This window comes from Protopterus annectens, chromosome 7.part1, assembly GCF_019279795.1.
Source record: "Protopterus annectens isolate FY-2018-M chromosome 7.part1, PAN1.0, whole genome shotgun sequence".
NCBI classification, from domain to species: Eukaryota; Metazoa; Chordata; order Ceratodontiformes; family Protopteridae; genus Protopterus; species Protopterus annectens.
The window spans coordinates 525,312,005-525,331,641 of NC_056740.1; the positions used below are offsets into that span (position 1 = coordinate 525,312,005).

At 40.9% G+C, this 19,637-nt stretch overlaps 1 protein-coding gene across 3 annotated transcripts in view; it reads right to left on the reverse strand.

The window, feature by feature from the left end:
* The window catches only part of DNAAF4 (dynein axonemal assembly factor 4), a 1,080,792-nt gene that overhangs the window by 287,049 nt on the left and 774,106 nt on the right, over positions 1 to 19,637 (reverse strand). For all 3 annotated transcript variants that reach the window (XM_044078961.1, XM_044078960.1, XM_044078962.1), the window contains one exon: positions 15,322 to 15,475. In XM_044078961.1, the coding sequence (XP_043934896.1) occupies positions 15,322 to 15,475 (154 nt within the window). The remainder of the gene's footprint in view (positions 1 to 15,321; positions 15,476 to 19,637) is intronic.

Genomic DNA, 19,637 nt, shown 5'->3' on the forward strand with positions numbered 1-19,637 from the left:
AATTTCTGATCAGAAGGCCACACCAACAGTTTAACACTGATGCATGCAACCCATGAATCCAAGCTCATTCTTTCCTATTCTAAGTTTTGCAGCTAAACATATTCGTGGAGTCTAACAAATAAACATGTGTATTATACTCTTTAGTGTGTAAAGATCCAATGTTTAGTAAAGTACGTTTCTTGTAATGTAAACAAGAATCAAGACTCGAAGGGGGAAATGCAAATAGAAGCAGAGCAAGACTTATGCTTGAGGACGGTGAGATCACAAGGATGAAATGCAGTCACTTGTCATTGAGATAAAATCCTGAAAGTCAGTCCATGAAACCTGTAGTGTAAACAAACAATCAGATGAAATGTGTGAACGTTCAGCAAGAACTTTCAAGGACTGTTAACTCTGAAACTTGTAGTATAAACAGAACATGTGCCAGAGGCCATATTCCATGCATAACATTGGTACTGTGCTAAAAGAGAACAGAACAGCACATTTACTTCAATATTTAAAAGTTTTTTTTTTCAGTAAAAATAAAATATTGCTGGGTGCCCATTTTCCTTATCTCTGAAATCCACTAGTATCATTACCAAGATTTGTTCTTCACGTGTTGAAGACATTTTTAACACTGCATGAAAGCCCTGACCACACATTTCTTGGTGGTGGGATCAGCTTCTAAACATGAGTGAGGCAAAAGATCAAACTATGTTGTTTTAATGTGTATATCAAAGCTCTGGGTGATTTATAAAGACTGATATACAGTGGGCTAAGATCTTGTATGTACTCCTACCCCACTGTGGAAACATGGCACTCTGCAAGGAGTACACATGCAGATGTCCCCTCCCTCATGTGGAGTCATAAATCATGAGAATCATAGAAGCCAAGAGATTGAAAAGCTTGAGAAATTCCCTTGCAGAGAATGTAGTCTGAGTGGAAAATATTTGAGGATATATCCTATGGAAGAAAAGTTCTTTGAACGGAGGTATCTAGGAGACATCCCCCAAGAAAACAATTGAGAAGGAGTAAAACAAGGCTTTTTTATGCTCCCCTGGAACCCCTGTCTGTGAGGTAGCGCCCTCACCCAAGTGAGAGATTTTTGACCATTTGAAAAGGACTCTGCAAAGAAGAGCAAGTTATATTAATAAGGAAAATGTGAAGACCCTGCAGTGTGCAATAAGCAACCACAGGAGACAAACACTTTGTGAATAGCTTTGGAGCATTGGATAGACCAAATAGTAATGCAGGGAACTGACAGTATGATCCAGATACAGAAAACCTTAAAAAATATCTGAAATCTGGATGTATACGATGCAATGATAGGTTCATAGGTTCATAGGTTCATACTAGGCTATCTGCCCGAGGGCATTTACAAGCCTAGCCCATAGTTTTGTGGCTTACGCCACCCCTTTAGTATGGGGAACTATACCCATTATTTTGCTGTGCCTCTGTTGTTGATAAGCATCTTTTAATTCTAATGTCAGCATAAAACTCAAATGGAGAATGAGAGGTACCACTTGTATCACCTACTGAGACAGCAGATGCTGAATGACAGGAGGGAAGAGTAAAATAATACAACTTTTATCAGAGAAAAAGTACTTTTAAATTAAAGTAGCACTCCTGTTGATGTGTAATGTTTGTAAATAACTTGTACCATTGTGTTTATTATTTATTTCCATGCATTGAGACTGTATATACACTGTATATTGTGCTTTTCTTGTATGTACTATTAATGTTATGTGGAGCTTTTCTCCCCGGGCCTCTACTGAAAATGGCCTCACCTAGGCCCAGTAGACTTTCCTGGTTAACAAATGCAATCAATCAATCAATCAATAAATAAATAAATAATTCAAGTGATGGTCAATAAGAACACTTTTTCTTGTTTAAAATTAATATTTCTCAGAAAAAGATCAGTTTCTGTCATAAGAAATAGATGTGAAATTTATCTGCCCAGCAATGGAAAGTGCTAGTTAATGGCTGATCCCCGAAAGCTTACAAACAGAGTGCTCTTTGGTGGCAGGAAAGCTCTGATGGGCTTGGTGCCCAAACCTTGGGCTGACTAACAGTTTGGGAGTTTGAAAGGTGGCATGAAACTTTGGAAGCTGTCTGGCTGTCATATTTTTCGCAGGATATTATCCATATAGTGAAGGCTGCTGCAGCAGTGATCCTAATGATGATCAACTCCATTGGTACAGATTTTACTACTATGGGAGTGGAGGAGCAGGATTTGCTATTTATATTATGTTAGTGCTGGTACATTGCTCAGTACTATATGCTGTGAAACATACTATCAGGTGAGAGGTCACTGCCCTGACAAGTGCAGCACCATTCCACCATATTTCTCCAGGAAAGTTACACCACCAGGACCAGCTGGTACTGCCACAATGGTTCTTGCACCATCTTGCTCCACTGTGCATTTCTGTTCATGAAAGAGCTTTGAATGTCATTCTGTGGTGCACAAAGCCTTATAAAAAGTGTGCCAGCTTTATTAATGCGGCCTGAGTTTGTCCACTGCAATTATTTTAGTCAGAAATATTAGCTGGTAAACTTGAAAAACATTCTGATGCCATGAAGAGTATTAAAAACCTCTTGAATACCTTCTGGGTTCAACAAATTTCTTAATAAATTGTTTGAAATGCCTTAGACTTACAGTTGGAGATATAATGATGATGCATTCTGAATTTGAAATTCTTCATTGACTTTTGAGAATACCAGTTGGTATAATCCTTGTCAAAGAAAACTTTGTCTTATTTAGTTTTATAGGTTCATAGGTAGGTACTAGGCTATTGGCCCTAGGGCCTACATATGCCTAGCCAAAAAATGTACCCTGGCTTTCGTCACCCAAGAAAATTATTTTCCTGTGCCCCTGTTGAGCAGAGCCACAGAAGTGATCCCTGGGGTGAATTTCCCATTTCCCATCCAATCATCAAGATTTTTCTTGAAGAGTGCTAATGAGGAGCTCTGTTTGACATAGATAGGTAGTCTGTTCCAGAGTATGGGAAGTCTCTGGGACAGGAATCTATCCCTCCAGCATGTTCTGTTTATTGTGGTGACAAGGTTTAGGTCCCTAGAGCGTGTAGCTCGGAGGGATTGGGATTTCTTTAAGTGGAGCATGTCCAACAGCTCTGGGTTTGACATAGCTTTGTATGTTAGGTAGAGATCACCCCTGAGTAGGTGATATGCGATGGAGTAAAGCTGTAGTTTTTTGAGACGGTCTGTGTAGGGCATCTGTTTGAGGCCAGTAATCCTCTTTGTGAGGCATTTCTGTGGTCTTTCCAGTTATTGTAGATGTCTTGTGAGGTGCATACCAAAAGGGGCATTGTACTCTATAATGGGTCTAATGTGTGATGAGTAGAGGGGAACAATGACCTCTTTTTTTCTGGATGAGAATCCTTTTGTGATGAGATGAGCCGCGTAGAAGGATTTCCTTACCACTGTGGTGATGTGATTATCAAAGGAGAGACTACTGTTCACCTGTGTCCCAAGGTTTCTTATCACATTTTTGGCATTAAGTAGACTACCAGCTATGTGGTAGTTCATGGGTACAGAGTTTTTACCAATGGGGATGAAAATACACTTTCTGGCATTGAGCTTCAGGCCATGGCTTTGACACCAGGTATCTGTCTCAGTGAGGCCCTTTTGTAGTTTGTCCACATTGTTAGGAGTTTCGATTATGGCTCCTAGTTTGCAGTCATCTGCAAACTTTGTTAGCCAAAGACGTTCTGTGTTAGCCTGCACTTCAGAGAAGTAGATACCAAACAGGAGAAGACCCAGGACTGAACCCTGTGGTACTCCACTTGTCACTGGTCTGAAGTCAGATTTGGAATCCGCTACTTTCACAGTGTGTATTCTTTCCGTGAGCCAGTTGGCAACCCATCTTGTGACATAAGGATTTATACCTAGTTTAGTGAGCTTATCTATAATTCCAGAGTGGGGGATGGTGTTGAAAGCCTTGGCAAGATCTAGATAAGCTGTTTAAACCATTTTACCCTCATCTATGGCTTTGGTGACTGCTTCAAAGAAGTCAATCAGGTTTAGGAGACATGATCTGCCTTTTACAAATCCAAACTGGGTAGGGTCCAGAGTTTGGAGATTACCAATGTCTTTGTTTATGAGTTCCATGATGATACGTTCCATGGCCTTGCAGACCAGGCTCGTCAGGCTAATGGGGCGGTAGTTCCTGGGGTCCGTCATGGCTCCACCTTTGTGGAGTGGGATAACCATCGCGGTGTGCCATTCAGTGGGTACAAAGCCTGAGGTGAGGCTATGACTGAACATGGTACTTAGGTAGGGTGCCAGTTCATTCTGTAGTTCATGTAGAACGCAGCCTGGGATATTGTCAGGTCCCATGGATGCTGTGTTCTTGGCTTTGGAGAGTGCGTTTTTTACCTGTGCAGCCGTGATTATAGGAACTTTGCATTCTTCCGGTATAGAGATGGGCCCTCTAGGGGGTGAGAGGGGGTAAAGTTAGCACTGAACCTATCTGCTAGGATGTTGGCAATATCAGTTGGTTCTGTATATTTAGCACCATTGTGCTGTAACTCAGAGCAGATCCGAGTATTCCCATTGAGATTCTTGACATAGCTATAGAATGCTTTGCGGTGGTCTTTAGAGTCGGTGGCAATTTTGTTTTTGTAACTAGCTTTGGAGGATTTTATGAGGGATCTCAGCTTCTTACTGAGGTTGACCAGGGAGTTCCTCCAGTCATGGGATTTTACTCTTTTTTGCAACAGTTTCTTTCTTCTGTTATAGAGTTTGTTTATGGCAGAGGACCACCAGATTGGCTTCCTTTTTTTGGAGGATAACATCTTGGTTCTATTAGGGGGTAGCATGATCCATGCACTCGTGTAAGTGCTTATAAAGTGCATTTGTGTAGGATTCAGCAGTCATACCTCTATTGTCCATCTGCATGCGTGTCGTGAAGTTTGCCACTTCTGTCTTAAGAAGTGTGAAGTTGGCTTTGGAGAAGTTTTTTACGATGGTTTCCCTAATTGGGGGTGGGGGTGGGATGTGGATGTCTAGGCTGATTAGCTTGTGGTCGGATCTGACCAACGAGGAATTGACATCTGGTGTGGAACACCGGTTTCCCATGTTGGTAATGACCAGGTCTAGGATATTGCTGCCCCTGGTGGGGGTGTGAATAAGTTGATCCAAGGCGTTGGAATTTATGAATTCTAGAAAACATTGAGCAAAAGAGTTGGTACATGAGTAGTTTTCCCAGTTAATGGTGGGGTAGTTGAAATCATCCATTATTAGGGTGTTGGGTTGTACCCTAATACTTTCTAGTGTATCAAGAAATGAGGAGTGGGAATTCTGGGGCATGGTGGGGGGGTCTGTAGCAAGCTACAATTTGGATTGCGGTCTTGCCCAGAGTTAGTTGCACTTGGATAATCTCAGATGCATTATGCTGTGCAACTAGCCTGGAGGTGTGGATATCCTTAATGAATATGGACACGCCTCCGCCTTTAGTGCTTCGTTCTGGGTTAGGTGGCCGAAAGGTGTGGTATGAACTGTAGCCTGGTAATGCAGGGGTGCTCTCTGGAGCTTTGAACCAGGTCTCTGTCACTGCACAGATGTCAATGTTCTCCATTTTAAGGAGTGCATCGAGTGAGTGCATTTTGAGGTTTTGACTTCTAGCATTGAGTAGCATTACCCTCAGATTTTGCTCACTTGTACCTGTTACGGTGGTGACTTTGTCATTTGAACTTTGCCTAAAAAAGGCACTATAGGGGTGGCAAGAGCCTTAGCCAATATCCAGAATCCTAAGGGCGACATGTGCAGGCCATCTCTGGCAAAGCATAGTGGTCTGTTGATCATGTCGTCCCAGGCAGACAAATACTGGATCCCCTTAGAATGACACCAGAAGCTTAGCCAATTGTTTTAGCAACTATAAGCCAGTTTCTGATTAAGTTTTTAGGCTAATGTGAGAGAGAGGATTATGAAAGATCAGGCTAGATCATGAAAAGTGGCACTGTCCACTTCAGGGTAACTCTAGCTTTGGCTTAGGCCAGCAGAGGCTCTGCATGTATGAATCGGTCATGAGTCTCAAAACACACAAAAGATGGTTTCAAATACTTTGCCATTCTGAATGTATTTAAAAATGCACAGAAAAATGCATACAAAATTACATACAAAGGCCATACAAGACAGTGCTGAAAATTCTAGTATCTTTACTTAAAAGCAGATTAAAAAGTATGTTTTCACAGTGTAATGCTAAAATACTAAACAGTCACATGACAAACATCATTAATTACACAAAGAAACAAATTACCTTAAAGAAACAAAAGTTCACACCAGTGTTTTAACAAACAAAATAGTATTTAAATCAGTTTGAAAAAGTGATGCATACATAGTGATGTATGGTGTTCTCCATTTCATTCAAATATATTTTGTTTTATTCCTTAGAGCAATGTTTACTCTGCTTTAATACAAACACAATTTAGCATTTATTGCACAAAGCATTCCAAACATGAATGTCATGAAAATGTTCAGCTACTGAGTTACTGAGACTGCAATTAGCAACATTTGTGAGATATTCTAAAATAATAACTTTAAATGACGTTAGTATTACCTGCACAATATGGGTTGCAACTAGAATTTATACAATAAATTGTCCACTCTGAATCACAAATGGTGCTATGTTTCAAAACACATTTGGCATAATCAATTCTCCATGTACTTTGACTATCTGTATTTCCAAACTGCATATCTGTAAAATGTGTGCATACCATTTTGGACAGGTGGTTAAGAATTGCCACCACAAGATCTAGTAAGAAGGAAAAAGCTAGAAGAAAAAAGGCATTCTTCATTTTCTGAAGTGGTTCAAGTCTTTGAACTGCAAACATTTACCACTACAGCATAAAGCTACAAAACTAGAGTGCAAACAGTGAGCTAAAATCTCTGGCCTGGGCTTAGGCCGGGATGAAGGATGAAGACCACTTTTGTGAGGGTTTTAAATAATCTCACCCCTGGCGAGACACAAGATTATAAATTCCATGCTGACTCCACCTGATTTTCTCCTGACATTACTAAATGTTAACACAAGTATGTTAGTTACCTCAAATGTTACAGTGAGTTGTAGTAACATCTCATAAGATTTTAAGACCATTAATGTTTAAAGACAGAAAAATAGCATGTAGGTAGGGAAATTTTAAGACAAGATAATAGCCCTTCTTGTGACACTGAACAAGAATTAGTTCTGTCTTCGTTGTTCACAGTTATAGACTTCCACTGGGACAGGTCACATGGAATAATATTCCAGATTTACCCTGCTAGGTAAATAACATTCACTGGAACCTGTTAAGTGGTCCTATTCTGCTAAACACCTGCTAATCTGATAAACTGAGTAGTTTGCAATTTAAGCCGTACTGAGTTATCATACAAAAGGTTACTACAGCAGCAATACTTTTTGCATTTGGTGTATTATTACAATAATAAAAACATATAAAGCAAAATGTGATGTTTTTGGAAAGTGCTTTTTGCTGCAAATAAGTACCACAATTTATTTTGCTAGGACTGCTGTAACATGTTTTTATTTTACAAAATATGGGCATATGTCAGTGGATTTTACCTGGTAATGATTTTTCTAAGTTCTTTTTGACCTACTGCCTACCAACCATAAAACCTTCTCCCTGTTGGAGTTGAACCCATTTGTTTCTTCATGGCAGGGTGGTTCCCAACATTATTTGGGCATCAGTCAGAGGGCCATTATTCATGCAGTCATGAGGGCTGCTTGTGACCTTCATTGGCATCCTGGTTATTAGCACATGTTATGACAGCTTTAAACCCATCCTGGGTGGAAGAATGACTTGCTACCACTGAGGCCCACTGTAACTTTTCCCATAGATGCATGCTTATATTCTCATGCAATGAAGGCTATCACCTACTGATGACTTGGTGAACTAAAAGCTCAGCTCCATCCTGGCCAGGCATTTGCATAGCCGACCCTTCTCCAAAGGCATGTGCCAAGCTCCATCTCACCTTGTCTCCCAGGATAGGTACACCCATCCTTCCCCTACCAGCTCCATCAGTCACCTATGCCACTAAACAAACTTGGACTACCTGGGCTACAGTCAGGGTTTAATTCCTCTACACCACCAAAGTTACCCTGTAATGGTTATGCTCACTTTGTAGTGATTTTTTTCTCAACAGCAGCAATCAATAGACAGCAATGTAACACAGTGATTAACACTGCTACTTCACAGTACTTCATTCTCCTGTTTAATTATTGGCTAAGGAATTTTCTGAGTGAAGTTTGAATGTTCCTTCTACTATGGTTTTTGACAGATGCTCCAGTTTTCTTCTTCATTGCAAAGATGTGCAACAGGTGAACCGGCATGCACACATATCCTGCAATGGACAGGCTTCTCATTGAGGAATAGCTCCTATGCCTTGCACACAATGAGTGCCAGGATAGTCCTCAGCTCCCCTGTGATCCTACACTGGATAAAGTGAGTAATCAAGGAATGCAAGAATGAATAATAATAATCAGCTCCACCCCAGTGCCCCTGCTCTATCTCCTGTCTCCACCTTTACCACGAAAAGATCAGTTAACATACCCTCACATACTTGGATGCCATTATCAACAGGGAGCATATATAGGTTCACAGGTTCTTAGGCAGTTACTAGGCATATGGTCCAGAAAAGCACGTAGGAGCCAAACTCAATTTCCCAACTGCCCCAGAGCACTTTCTGGTTAAGTGACATGCTCAGAGTCACACAGTGGGCAGATGGGGGCTGAATGAATCAAACTCTGGACTACAGGAAGTAGTTTATTAACAGTTCACAGCCTTAATCCTCTGCACTAGCTGCAGACTAAAAAGGTGAGACAGCTAGGAGACTGCATAGTGGTATGCCATTAAATCATAAAAACTGTAGACATTTTGCCCCACCAACAAAATGCAATTACATCAGTGTAGTTGTTGACTGCCTAAGCAAAACCCCTGGCCTTGCGTGGAGAATGTCAGGCACACATATCCTCCTAGTGTGGACATTTTTGGCATATTGCCCTATGCTGATTGCCTACGCAGAACCCCTGGCCTTGAGTGGAGAATGTCAGGCATCAAAAACCCAGGCTTTCACAGAAGAGGATAGATGGTCAAAGCCATTCAATCCCCAACCCTTGCAGGTTCTATAGCATCTTGCTCACTATTCAATCCTATGTCATAGGCATCTCAGATAAGAACTCCTCATCTGTACCAAATGGTTAACCTGATTTTGTCTAATATTTGGGAGGATGTCACTTCATGTGCCAACACAATCTATGCATAGTCCTTGAGCTAACAGAAGTTCCACTGTACCTTTAGTTCACACCTTAACAATCTTTTTAGTTAGGCACATATAATAGGGCTGCATTCGTTATTCTGGATAACCAGTGATGCTAACAAGCAAGAGTTTCAGTGCTCATTGCATATGGTTGCATCAGAAAGCCTTCTTGCTCAGCAGTTGCAGTTCACGAATATCATCATTTAAAAAATTGCATGCCATTGCAGTTTCAGTATGTGGTGTCATGCTATACACTTCATATTTCACTGACTGTTAACCTACCACTCTGCAAAACATTATTTTCTTATATAGCTGCTGTTCCTGAGAGTAATACAGTGAATGAAAATAAAATCTGAATGCAATACCATGCTTTTTGTTAACTTCTTTTCCCCCTGAATAGATATAAATAGTAGTGAATTTGTACGAAAAATGTAATACCTTTACTTATCTTTAGTTTTATACTGACTGCATATTGTTTTACAATTGTAATTGTTTACCTTTATGGCCTGGGTTGTACCTGTAAAGTCCACAGACAAACATACCTAATCAGTTAGCAAATGTAAAAATAAATTATGTAAAGTAAATCCTTTAGCAGACAAGTCCACATGGTAGTACAAGGTGATGCAAGTTAAGTCCCGTTGATAATTCATAACATAAATGAATAATAAATGTTAACAGGCTAAACCAACTAAGCACAAGCCTCTTTTCAGGGACAACCCATAAGCACTCTCTAGTTAAGTGACTTGCTCAGAGTTACATTAAGGGATGTCAGTGTTTTACTTGAAGGTGGACAAACTTTCAAAGGCAAAGTCACATGTATGGCAAAAAAAAATGTTACTCAGATATGTTATATATTACTCAGGAAAACGTTGGCACCCCAATACTTATAAAGGCAATTTCTCCCATCTGTATCAAATACACAGTTTAACTGTGCTACCAGTCATGCTTCCTAGAGTTGTGTGCACAAATAGGAGTGGACATCAGACAGGTCAGCTTAATGTCTAAACAGATGAGACATGACTTTTTTACGTACACATATTTTCTGGAACCAAGAGGAAAACTGTTCTGTGATGTAGTATAACAGCAGATATTTAAACAAAAAAACTCTTGCAGCACTAAAACAAACATGAATAGTATACATTTTGTCTGAATGAAACTCCAAATGGCACCAAATACAATTCTTCAAAACACATTTCTTGTTGTAGGCAAAGCTCCTTAGACGCTATATGTTTACCATACTTAACCACTATTACAACTGGGCCTTATCAGCTTGAAGGTAAGAAATGTTACCACTCATCCCAGTTCTAATTTAGACACAATTTCCTCATTAAAGTCCAAATGGTACTTGCACGTCTCAAGCAAGTGAGACCATCCTCACCAAATGAGTTTACGCTCATCAGCATTATCATTCAACCAGCCTTATAATAGCCAATGGTCACCCATGTAAGTTAAAGTAAAACTCTGATGTGGCTTCCTGGCACTGGCAGACACATACCATATAGACGGATAGTAGTAACATGTGTCACTGCAGTTCTTCAAGTAAAAAGCTTAAAATAACAACACACTAATAACTGGGACAATAAAAGTATGCTAATAATTATTTAAATACTAAAATAAGTAGTTTACAACTGAGAATCCCCAAAAGAGGGGATGGTTGGAGGATATATGTACTTCTTTTTTTTTTTGGGGGGGGGGGGATGGGTCTCTTTTGGCTCCCCAAAAAGGATCCCATTGGCTGCTCCCAGGTACTCTTTCATGTCCAATAGTTTTACCAAACCTACCTTAGTCTCTCACAGGTTAATCCTGACCCATGTCTGGGGCTGTTGAGGACACTGAGGAACCTGGGGCAGCACCACACTGCTGCCTTGGAGCATTTCCACTGCTTAATTCCCTGCCCTTTTGCACCCTCATCCTATACCCAGGGTCTGGCATGCAGTGGGCTCTGTGGTATAGTGGCCAAACCTTCATGTTCACCTCAACCCTAAGCCCCGATCCTTAAAGTAAAATATCCCCTTCTGTGTCTCCAACCTCCAGCTGGGATTTGTGATGGTGCACTGAGAGCACCCCCCCCCCACCAACATGGGTGCATCCGTCCTGTCTGTATCATCAATTACCTGAGCTGCTAATCAAACCTGGTTTGCCCTGGCAGCCATCAGAGCTTTATCTGTGTGCACCATTGGTGGAGGCAGATATATATATATATATATATATATATATATATATTCCTACAAGAATCTCTGCTTCAGACCTTTATTGCTAAGGTGAATACCTCACATAAATATTCTCTACATTTCAGCAAAAACTCCCGTAGCAATGTAAATGAACAGGCAAAATCTTAACCAGCACCACATATGGCTACATAGAACAATGGACACACTAGGACAAGATCCTCTACAGAGGCATCCTGTTCCCAGAATGGACATCTAGTTTGCAATGTTTCTTAATCTTGTGTATCATCTCAGGATCATATCCTCTATCAAGGAACAACTGTTCCAACTTCTGATATTCTAGCAATAACATCTCTGGATCATCACATAACCTGTTGATCCTAGTGAACTGACTCTTGACAATATTCCTAAATGTGAATCTGGGATGCATGCTATCAAACCTAAGGATATTATTCTTCCAACATGGTTTTCTGTATAGAGTAGTAGATAGTCCCCCATCCATGTTTTTACTGATGGTAACATCTAGAAAATGTACATGAGTAACAGAAAAGTCTATAGTAAATCTTAAGAAATCTGTCGTCAATTCAAGCTCTTCTATAAAGGCATGGAGCTCTGAGACCGTCCCCTCCCACAAGAGGAGAATATCATCCACAAACCTTCTGTAAAGAAGTACTTTGGAGAAGCTAGAGTGTTGGAATAAACATGAGGACTCCCAGAAATGTACAACCAGATTGGCATAGGTGTTAGCACAAGGAGTCCCCATGGCTACACCCCATTGCTGTAGGAAATGCTGTTCCCTATACATAAGTACATTGTTATTTAAGACTAAATCCAAAAGGGTGTTCAATAACACTTGTTCATTCCTACTAATGCTGCTGATATGATTCAATATATACCTAATGGCTTCCTGTCCATAGTCATTAGGAATGGAAGTGAACAGGCTCTTAACATCCAATGTAACCAATAAACTTGAATCAAGATCCAGCCCATTAACCTCCTTCAAGTCGCCTAACAGTTGATATGTGTCTCTAAGTATAGTGGGTATGTCAGACACCACAGGCCTCAACTTTTTCTCTATATAGCGAGAGATATTTTCCGTGACCCAACCATTCCCTACTACAATAGGGCGTAAAGGAGGGGGAAAAATCCCTTTGTGAATCTTGGGAAGTCCTTTAATGTAGGGTGTTTTAGGATGTTCTATAAAAAGGAAAGAATATAAGTCTTGATCTATCTGTCTGCCCATCATTAAGTCATATAATTCTTGGTGAACATTATAAATGTGTCGCTGTACAGCTTCCTTATTAATACTCTTGTAAGTCTCAGCATCTTCTAACAGCTCATTCATACTCATAATATAGTCACTCGTATTCAGCAAGACAATACCCCCACCTTTGTCAGCCGGTTTGACAATGACTTCCTTGTTATGAACCAAAGAATTCACAGACTCCCATTCGTCTTGATTCATGTTAAAAAATAAAGCACTTGTCCTATCTTTAGAATAATAGTAAAGATATAAATCCTGTTCACAGGCTTTGACAAAACAATCCAACATGGGGTGTAGTGTTGGAGTGAAAGTGCTCTTCTTCTTAAACATGTTAGAGACCCTAGCAGGTGTGTCTAATTGTGAAGACATACTTTTACTATAAAACAACTTCAAAGACACAGCTCTTACAAATTTTCTAAGATCAATAAACGTTTCATTAAGCTTACTGACCTGTGCAGGAATATAGGACAGTCCTCTATTTAAAACTGTAATGTCCGTTACTGACAATTCTAAACTGGAAAAGTTAAACACCAAAGAGTTTATTCCCTCAATCGTCCTCTCCTCATCTGCGGCTCTCCCGACAGCTTCCTCTTTGTTCTTCCTCTGCTTCGCGATCTGTCCCCCGCCGTTCTGTTGAATTGAACAGGTAGGGGCAAAAAACGCTCTATACTGTCTTGAATCTTCGGTTTAGCTCCCATAAGATGATGCGAATGTAGCGCCAATTGATTGGGAGGTGGAGTACCTGTTGCATCTGAATGGATAGTTCCGACGCTTTCAGAGCGTGACGTACAGGGATTATCTACTTCCAAAGAGTGCATTAAAGGGGCAATATGTGCTGGTCCCGATGAAGGATTCAAAGAATTCTCGCCAGTGGATGGCTCATTGTTATACCTCTCAATAAGGTCTTACTATATCCAGGTAATTCAGAGCCTGTGTCCCAGCACAAAAAAAAAATCCTTATTTTTCAGACATTTGCTCATCCAATATTTCTGACAGAATACTGTCTAGGAAAATTTTAAAATGTATCTACTCATTACACTGTCAAAACATATGCTCCTAATTACCTCTTTCTTTCCCATCGTACCTCCAACATTTGCTATCTACCTGAGGAAAACATTTTTGAAGACTGCCTGGGATATAAAAATATCTATGCAAACACTTTAAAGCAAAGATCCTAAATCTGCAGGACTTTATTGTATACATGGGAACCATACATATGTCTTCTAATTGTTCTCTTGTATATTGCTTTTCCAGGCTCTCTTCAAAATTTTTTCTAACCTCCTCTGACTGATTTTTATGGTTATTATACAATATTTTATATGCCATACTAATTGTCCTTTTTTTTTTTTTTTTTAACTGCGCTTCCATTCTAGATTCAGCTGAAAACTCTACCAGAGCAGGTCCTTCACTTATAAAAGTTATGTTTTCTGTACTTATCACAACAAAAGCAATTCAGACATACTCAGTTTTGTCAAGTGAAAGCCTTGCTTTCCTTCCTTGCATAAAGGAGGCAAACCAGCTAATCAAATTTCATAATGCCCCAGGTTCTGTCCACATAATCCTTTTCCCCTTTGTTTTTTTTTTCCTCCTGTGGCTATATAACTGGTGCCTTTTCACCAAGACTGAAGGGGAAAGGATTAGTTTGGCATAATGGATGGATTAGTCCTGAAAGCTAATCTCTCTCTTTGGGAAACTGTATAAAGGGGTTTGCACATTAAGGCATGTTAAGGCCTATAATTCATTAATCCTTCAAGCTAAAGTTATGGCCAGTACAACATGTTTTCCAAGAAAGATTTTTCATTTCACACTCACAGCAGCAGCTTTTCAAATGGTGTTGCACATGATTACAACATGCACAGCTAACATTTAGGACTGCACAGCTGAAGGTCAGTACTAGCATTCCATCACAGCTACTGATTTCTCTTTAAAAGCATCTAGTAAGACAAATAATCAAGTATGGAAGCTAACTATCACATCCAACCAGAGAATGCACAGACATCTCACCAAACATTATAAGTACAAAACAAGCTATCTCATCCAACCAGAGAATGCACAGACATCTCACCAAACATTATAAGTACAAAACAAGCTATCTCATCCAACCAGAAAATATAGATATCTCACCAAACAATCAAGTACAATGCAAGCTAACTATCTCATCCAACCAGAGAACGCGCAGATATCTTACCAAAAATAATCAAGATGGATGATTTAATTAAAGAAAATTGACTGAAATCGCTCTTATTTTCAGTTTCATACATATTATTTGCAGGTAATGCTGGTTGTGTTTATTCTTTAATGCCCTCCCTTGACAAATCTCTGTTGTTTGAATCATTATGTTATCTGCAGTATTCACAATGGAATCACAAGATTTAGTAATGTACTATTTAAACCAGACTTTAGCACCAGAAAATGCATACATTTGTGATTAAGCATCTACCAAAACTTCGGACAAATCAAGTTTAGATATACATCAGGTACAACCATTAGTAAATTAAAAAAAACAGCTGATCAGTTACATTGGAGATTTTGAAAAATGTTAACCAGTTCCCACGGCTTGCAAGCTTCCTGATGTCTTTTAAGTTCAAGGCTCTTACTCTGAAACTACAAGTTTCAGGTATTACTCAAAAATGATCTTACCTTAGAAGAGTCTTCAATAGTTTTGTGTAAATTTCTTAATTTAAGGTGGCAGGCACATCGATTCAGATACAAGGCCGGAATCTTGTTATTTAATCGAATAGCCAGATTATAGGCATTAATCGCTGCAAGATAGTTTCCAGTTGCAAAAAGCTTACTGAAAGTAAGAAAATAATAATCAATAAATAACGAAAATGATAATGTTTCCCTTTGTAGCTATTTCAATTATAAATCTGAAATTTTACAATGGAAAAAGTATTATGACTTTCCACTGTATCTCTTGGTTTACAGTAATAGATTTGTGAAGAAATTCCTCAATTGTCACTCTGAAAACAGATTATAAAATACATATGCCATAATAAAAACTTCAAATAAGCTTAATAAAACAGTGATCTATGAAACAATTTCTAAGAACAAGAAGTGAAATAATAGTATTAATAAAACGCAAAAATCAAACCTCTGTACCCAGCACAACTACACACACATATGTATGCTCATGTACACATAAATTAGTTACCTCACATGAAAAGTAATGAAATTAGAAGTTATGTACCTACCATAAAGTTCCATGTTAGTTGTCTTCTCTCGCCTTCTTTCTTGCTGGATGGGTTCGGAGCCGATCCTCGGCTCCGACTCGGCACTTGCTAAGCTCGAGAGTCACTTTTACCAGCTCGAGGCAGCCCCATATCCCATGATGCAAGGCGGTATATACCCAGATCTCATTTGGTACTTATAGGGAAAACACTTAGCACAAAAAATCTTTCCACCAAGGAAAGAAGAGCAAAAAGCCTAAACAAAAGGGCTATAATGGGAACCCAGATAACTAACTGGCGCCCAAAGAAGCAATCCTCCTGACAAGGGAGATCAAAGTCTGTCCAGGCAAGGGGGCAGGAGGGAGGGTCGCAAGAAAGAAGGCGAGAGAAGACAACTAACATGGAACATTATGGTAGGTACATAACTTCTAAATGTTAAGTTGTCAATCTTGCCTTCATTCTTGCTGGATGGGACCGTCCTAGCACCTCTATCCTGGGTGGCTCAATGGAACAGACTCTTGAGAACCGTAGAACCAAAACTGGCTCTATCCCTGGAGGCCAAATCCAATTTGTAATGAGAAACAAAGGTATGAGGAGTGACCCAAGTGGCTGCTGCACAAATAGTATCTAAGGGAAGTCTAGCCTGAAAAGCTGTGGAAGTGGCTAAGCTTCTGGTTGAATGTGCCTTTGGTTTTGAGCACAGCTGTTTGCCCCTAAGTTGATAGATTTCGGAAATGGTGGAAGAAAGCCATCTAGACAAGGTCACTTTAGAAACAGGAAGGCCTTTCTTATTCTGAGCATAAGAAAGAAAGAGTTGATCAGACTTTCTGAATTGTTTTGTTCTGTCCAAATAATATCTGAGTTGGCGGTGAACATCAAGATAATGTAATTTTGTTCTGATCTGTTGGAGTAATTGGGGAAAAATACGGGGAGATCAATAGATTGGTTTAAATTTGTTTTTGAAGCAACCTTGGGCAAAAAGGAAGGATTAGTTCTCAAGGATACTCTGTCCTTGTGGAAGACCAAATATAGGGGACGAACAGAAAGGGCATGCAGTTCTGACACTCTCCTAGCCGAGGTAATAGCGACAAGGAAGAGTGTCTTCCAAGAAAGAAACTTTAGAGAACATGAAACAGCTGGCTCGAAGGGAGGAAGAATTAAGGATGTCAGCACTAGATTTAGGTCCCATTGAGGAGGAGGACTCCTGACAGGAGGATTAAGGAGAAAAACTCCTCTTAGAAAAGCTTTACAAAGCCTGTGGGACATAATGTTATGGTCTGCAAAACCGACATGAAAGTTCGAGATCGCAGCTAACTGAACTTTGACAGTGGAAGCTGAAGAACCCGATTTAAGGATTTCCGTTAAAAAATCCAAAACTGTATGAACCGGGGCTGTAAAAGGATCTATATTCCTTGATTTCGCCCAAAGGGAGAAACGTTTCCACTTGCTAGTGTAAATCCTTCTAGTAGAGGATTTAAGAGAAGCCACTATGATATCCCTAACAGGGTTAGAGATCATAGGAAGCCTGGCTAAGGAAGGAAGTGGAGCAACCAAGCTGTGAGGTTGAGAGAAGGAATGGACCGATGCAGCTGACCCGATTGGTGGATCAGAAGATCTGGCACTGGGTCCAGATGCCACGGCTGCACCAAGAGGTGACGATGGAGGAACGGAAACCAAATTTGTCGAGGCCAATACGGGGCAATGAGAATCATTTTGGATCTCAAAACGGTAGCTTTCTGGAGTACTTGTGGTATCAAAGGAAAGGCATAAAGAAGTCCCTGGGGCCAATCTTGGGTAAGAGCGTCTCTGGGGGGATGGCCTGGAAGTGGGAAGAGAGAGAAGAAGTCCGGGCATTTGCTGTTTTGGGGAGTAGCAAAAAGATCGCAACATGGGCAGCCCCATTCTTGAAAAATTTCCTCCACTATAGATTGCTTGAGAGACCACTCATGAGGCATGAGAATAGCTCTGCTCAATCTGTCCGCTAAAATGTTGGTTTTCCCAGGGATATGCGTTGCTACCAGAAACAGATGAAAGGAGATCGCCCATTGCCAAAGTCTGAGAGCTTCTCGACACAAGGGGTAGGACTTGGTTCCGCCCTGTTTGTTGATATACCACACTACGGACATATTGTCCGTGTGAACTGCAACTGTTCCCAAGGGAAGAAAGTCGCTGAGGGCTTGCAACGTTAAAAGCACTGCTCTCATCTCTAGGACATTTATGTGCAGGTGGTATTCAAATGGTTGCCACGTCCCATGAACCACCCTGCCCTGATAATGACCCCCCCACCCGATCAGGGAGGCGTCCATAGTGACTGTGGCTACCGGGGCCGGGGAAACAAAGGGTCTGCCCTGATGAACCTGGGGAGAAGAAATCCACCAGGATAGATGGTTTTTGCAAGTTTGTGTCACCAGAATTTGATGATGCATGGGGAGTTGTTGGTAAGACCATTGGGTGAACAACATCCATTGAAGGAGACGCATGTAAAAGCGGGCCAAAGGGAGAAGAGTAATGGCAGCTGCCATGAGGCCCAATACCTTTAGGACTAGTCTGGCTTGCACCTTTTTGCTGGCAAGGATGATCCGCACATGGTTTTGGATGTCTAGGATTCTGTTGCTTGTGAGGTTTGCTGACATCCGGACAGTGTCTAAATTTGTGCCTACAAAAGTAATAGATTGGCAGGGCAATAAGGAGGATTTTTCGTAGTTGATGGAAATTCCTAAATGAGTGCAGAGATTTAGGGTATAATCTCTGGCTTGGAGAAGTTGATGCCTGGTGGTGGCTGAGAGGAGCCAGTCGTCGAGATACAGAAACACCTGGAATCCTTGACGTCTCAGGTGAGCCGTGACCACTGCCATACATTTGGTGAACACTCTGGGGGCTGTAGTGAGACCAAAGGGCAGGGCTCTGAATTGGTAATGACTGGACCCCAGCCGAACGCGGAGAAACCTTCTGGAGTGTCTGTGGATTTTTATGTGATAGTACACATCCTGAAGGTCTATTGAGCACATCCAGTTGTCTTTGCCAAGAAAGGGCAAAATCGATTGAAGTGTGACCATCCGAAATCTTGTCTTTTTGACAGACTTGTTGAGTCTGCTGAGGTCCAATATTGGTCTCCAATCTCCCGTCTTTTTGGGAACCAAAAAGAACCTTGAGTAGATTCCGGGGTCTGAATGGTCTGTTGGAACTGGCTGAATGGCCCTTTTTTGTAGAAGCTTTGATACTTCTAATTTTGCGATTTCCCTTAGACCGGGTGAAACATCTGGAAGGGAATTTTTGTGAGTGAAGGGACTTTCCTCGAAAGGAATCTTGTAACCCTCGGATATGATCGACTGTACCCATTTGTCTTGTGAAAGGGAAAGCCAGGCTTCTGGGTACAGTGATAATCTTCCCCCAACTGCCTCCAAGGATGGACAGTCGGGCAACACCTCAGGGATGCTGGAAGGGCTTGTCAGAGAGAGGCTCTCTACTTCCCTGGTTTTGTGGACCCCTTCTACCCCTAGGGCGGCGTCTGCTATTATTACCCCCTCTGCCTCTAGGGGTAAACTGACCACGTGTATCCGGCGTGACTCCCTGAGATTTACAGAACCACATCTTTCCGCCCTTCTGTCCTTTAGGGTAAGGCCTAGAAGGGGTGGAAAAACAGACCCCTATGGCAGAGAGAGTCTTGCCGTCTTGCTCACACCTGGTCAACGTATCCTTCACCTGAGGACCAAACAAAGTTGCTCCATCGAAGGGAGAATTTGTGAAGGATGCCTTAAAGGGATCTGCAAAATTACAGAGCCGCAT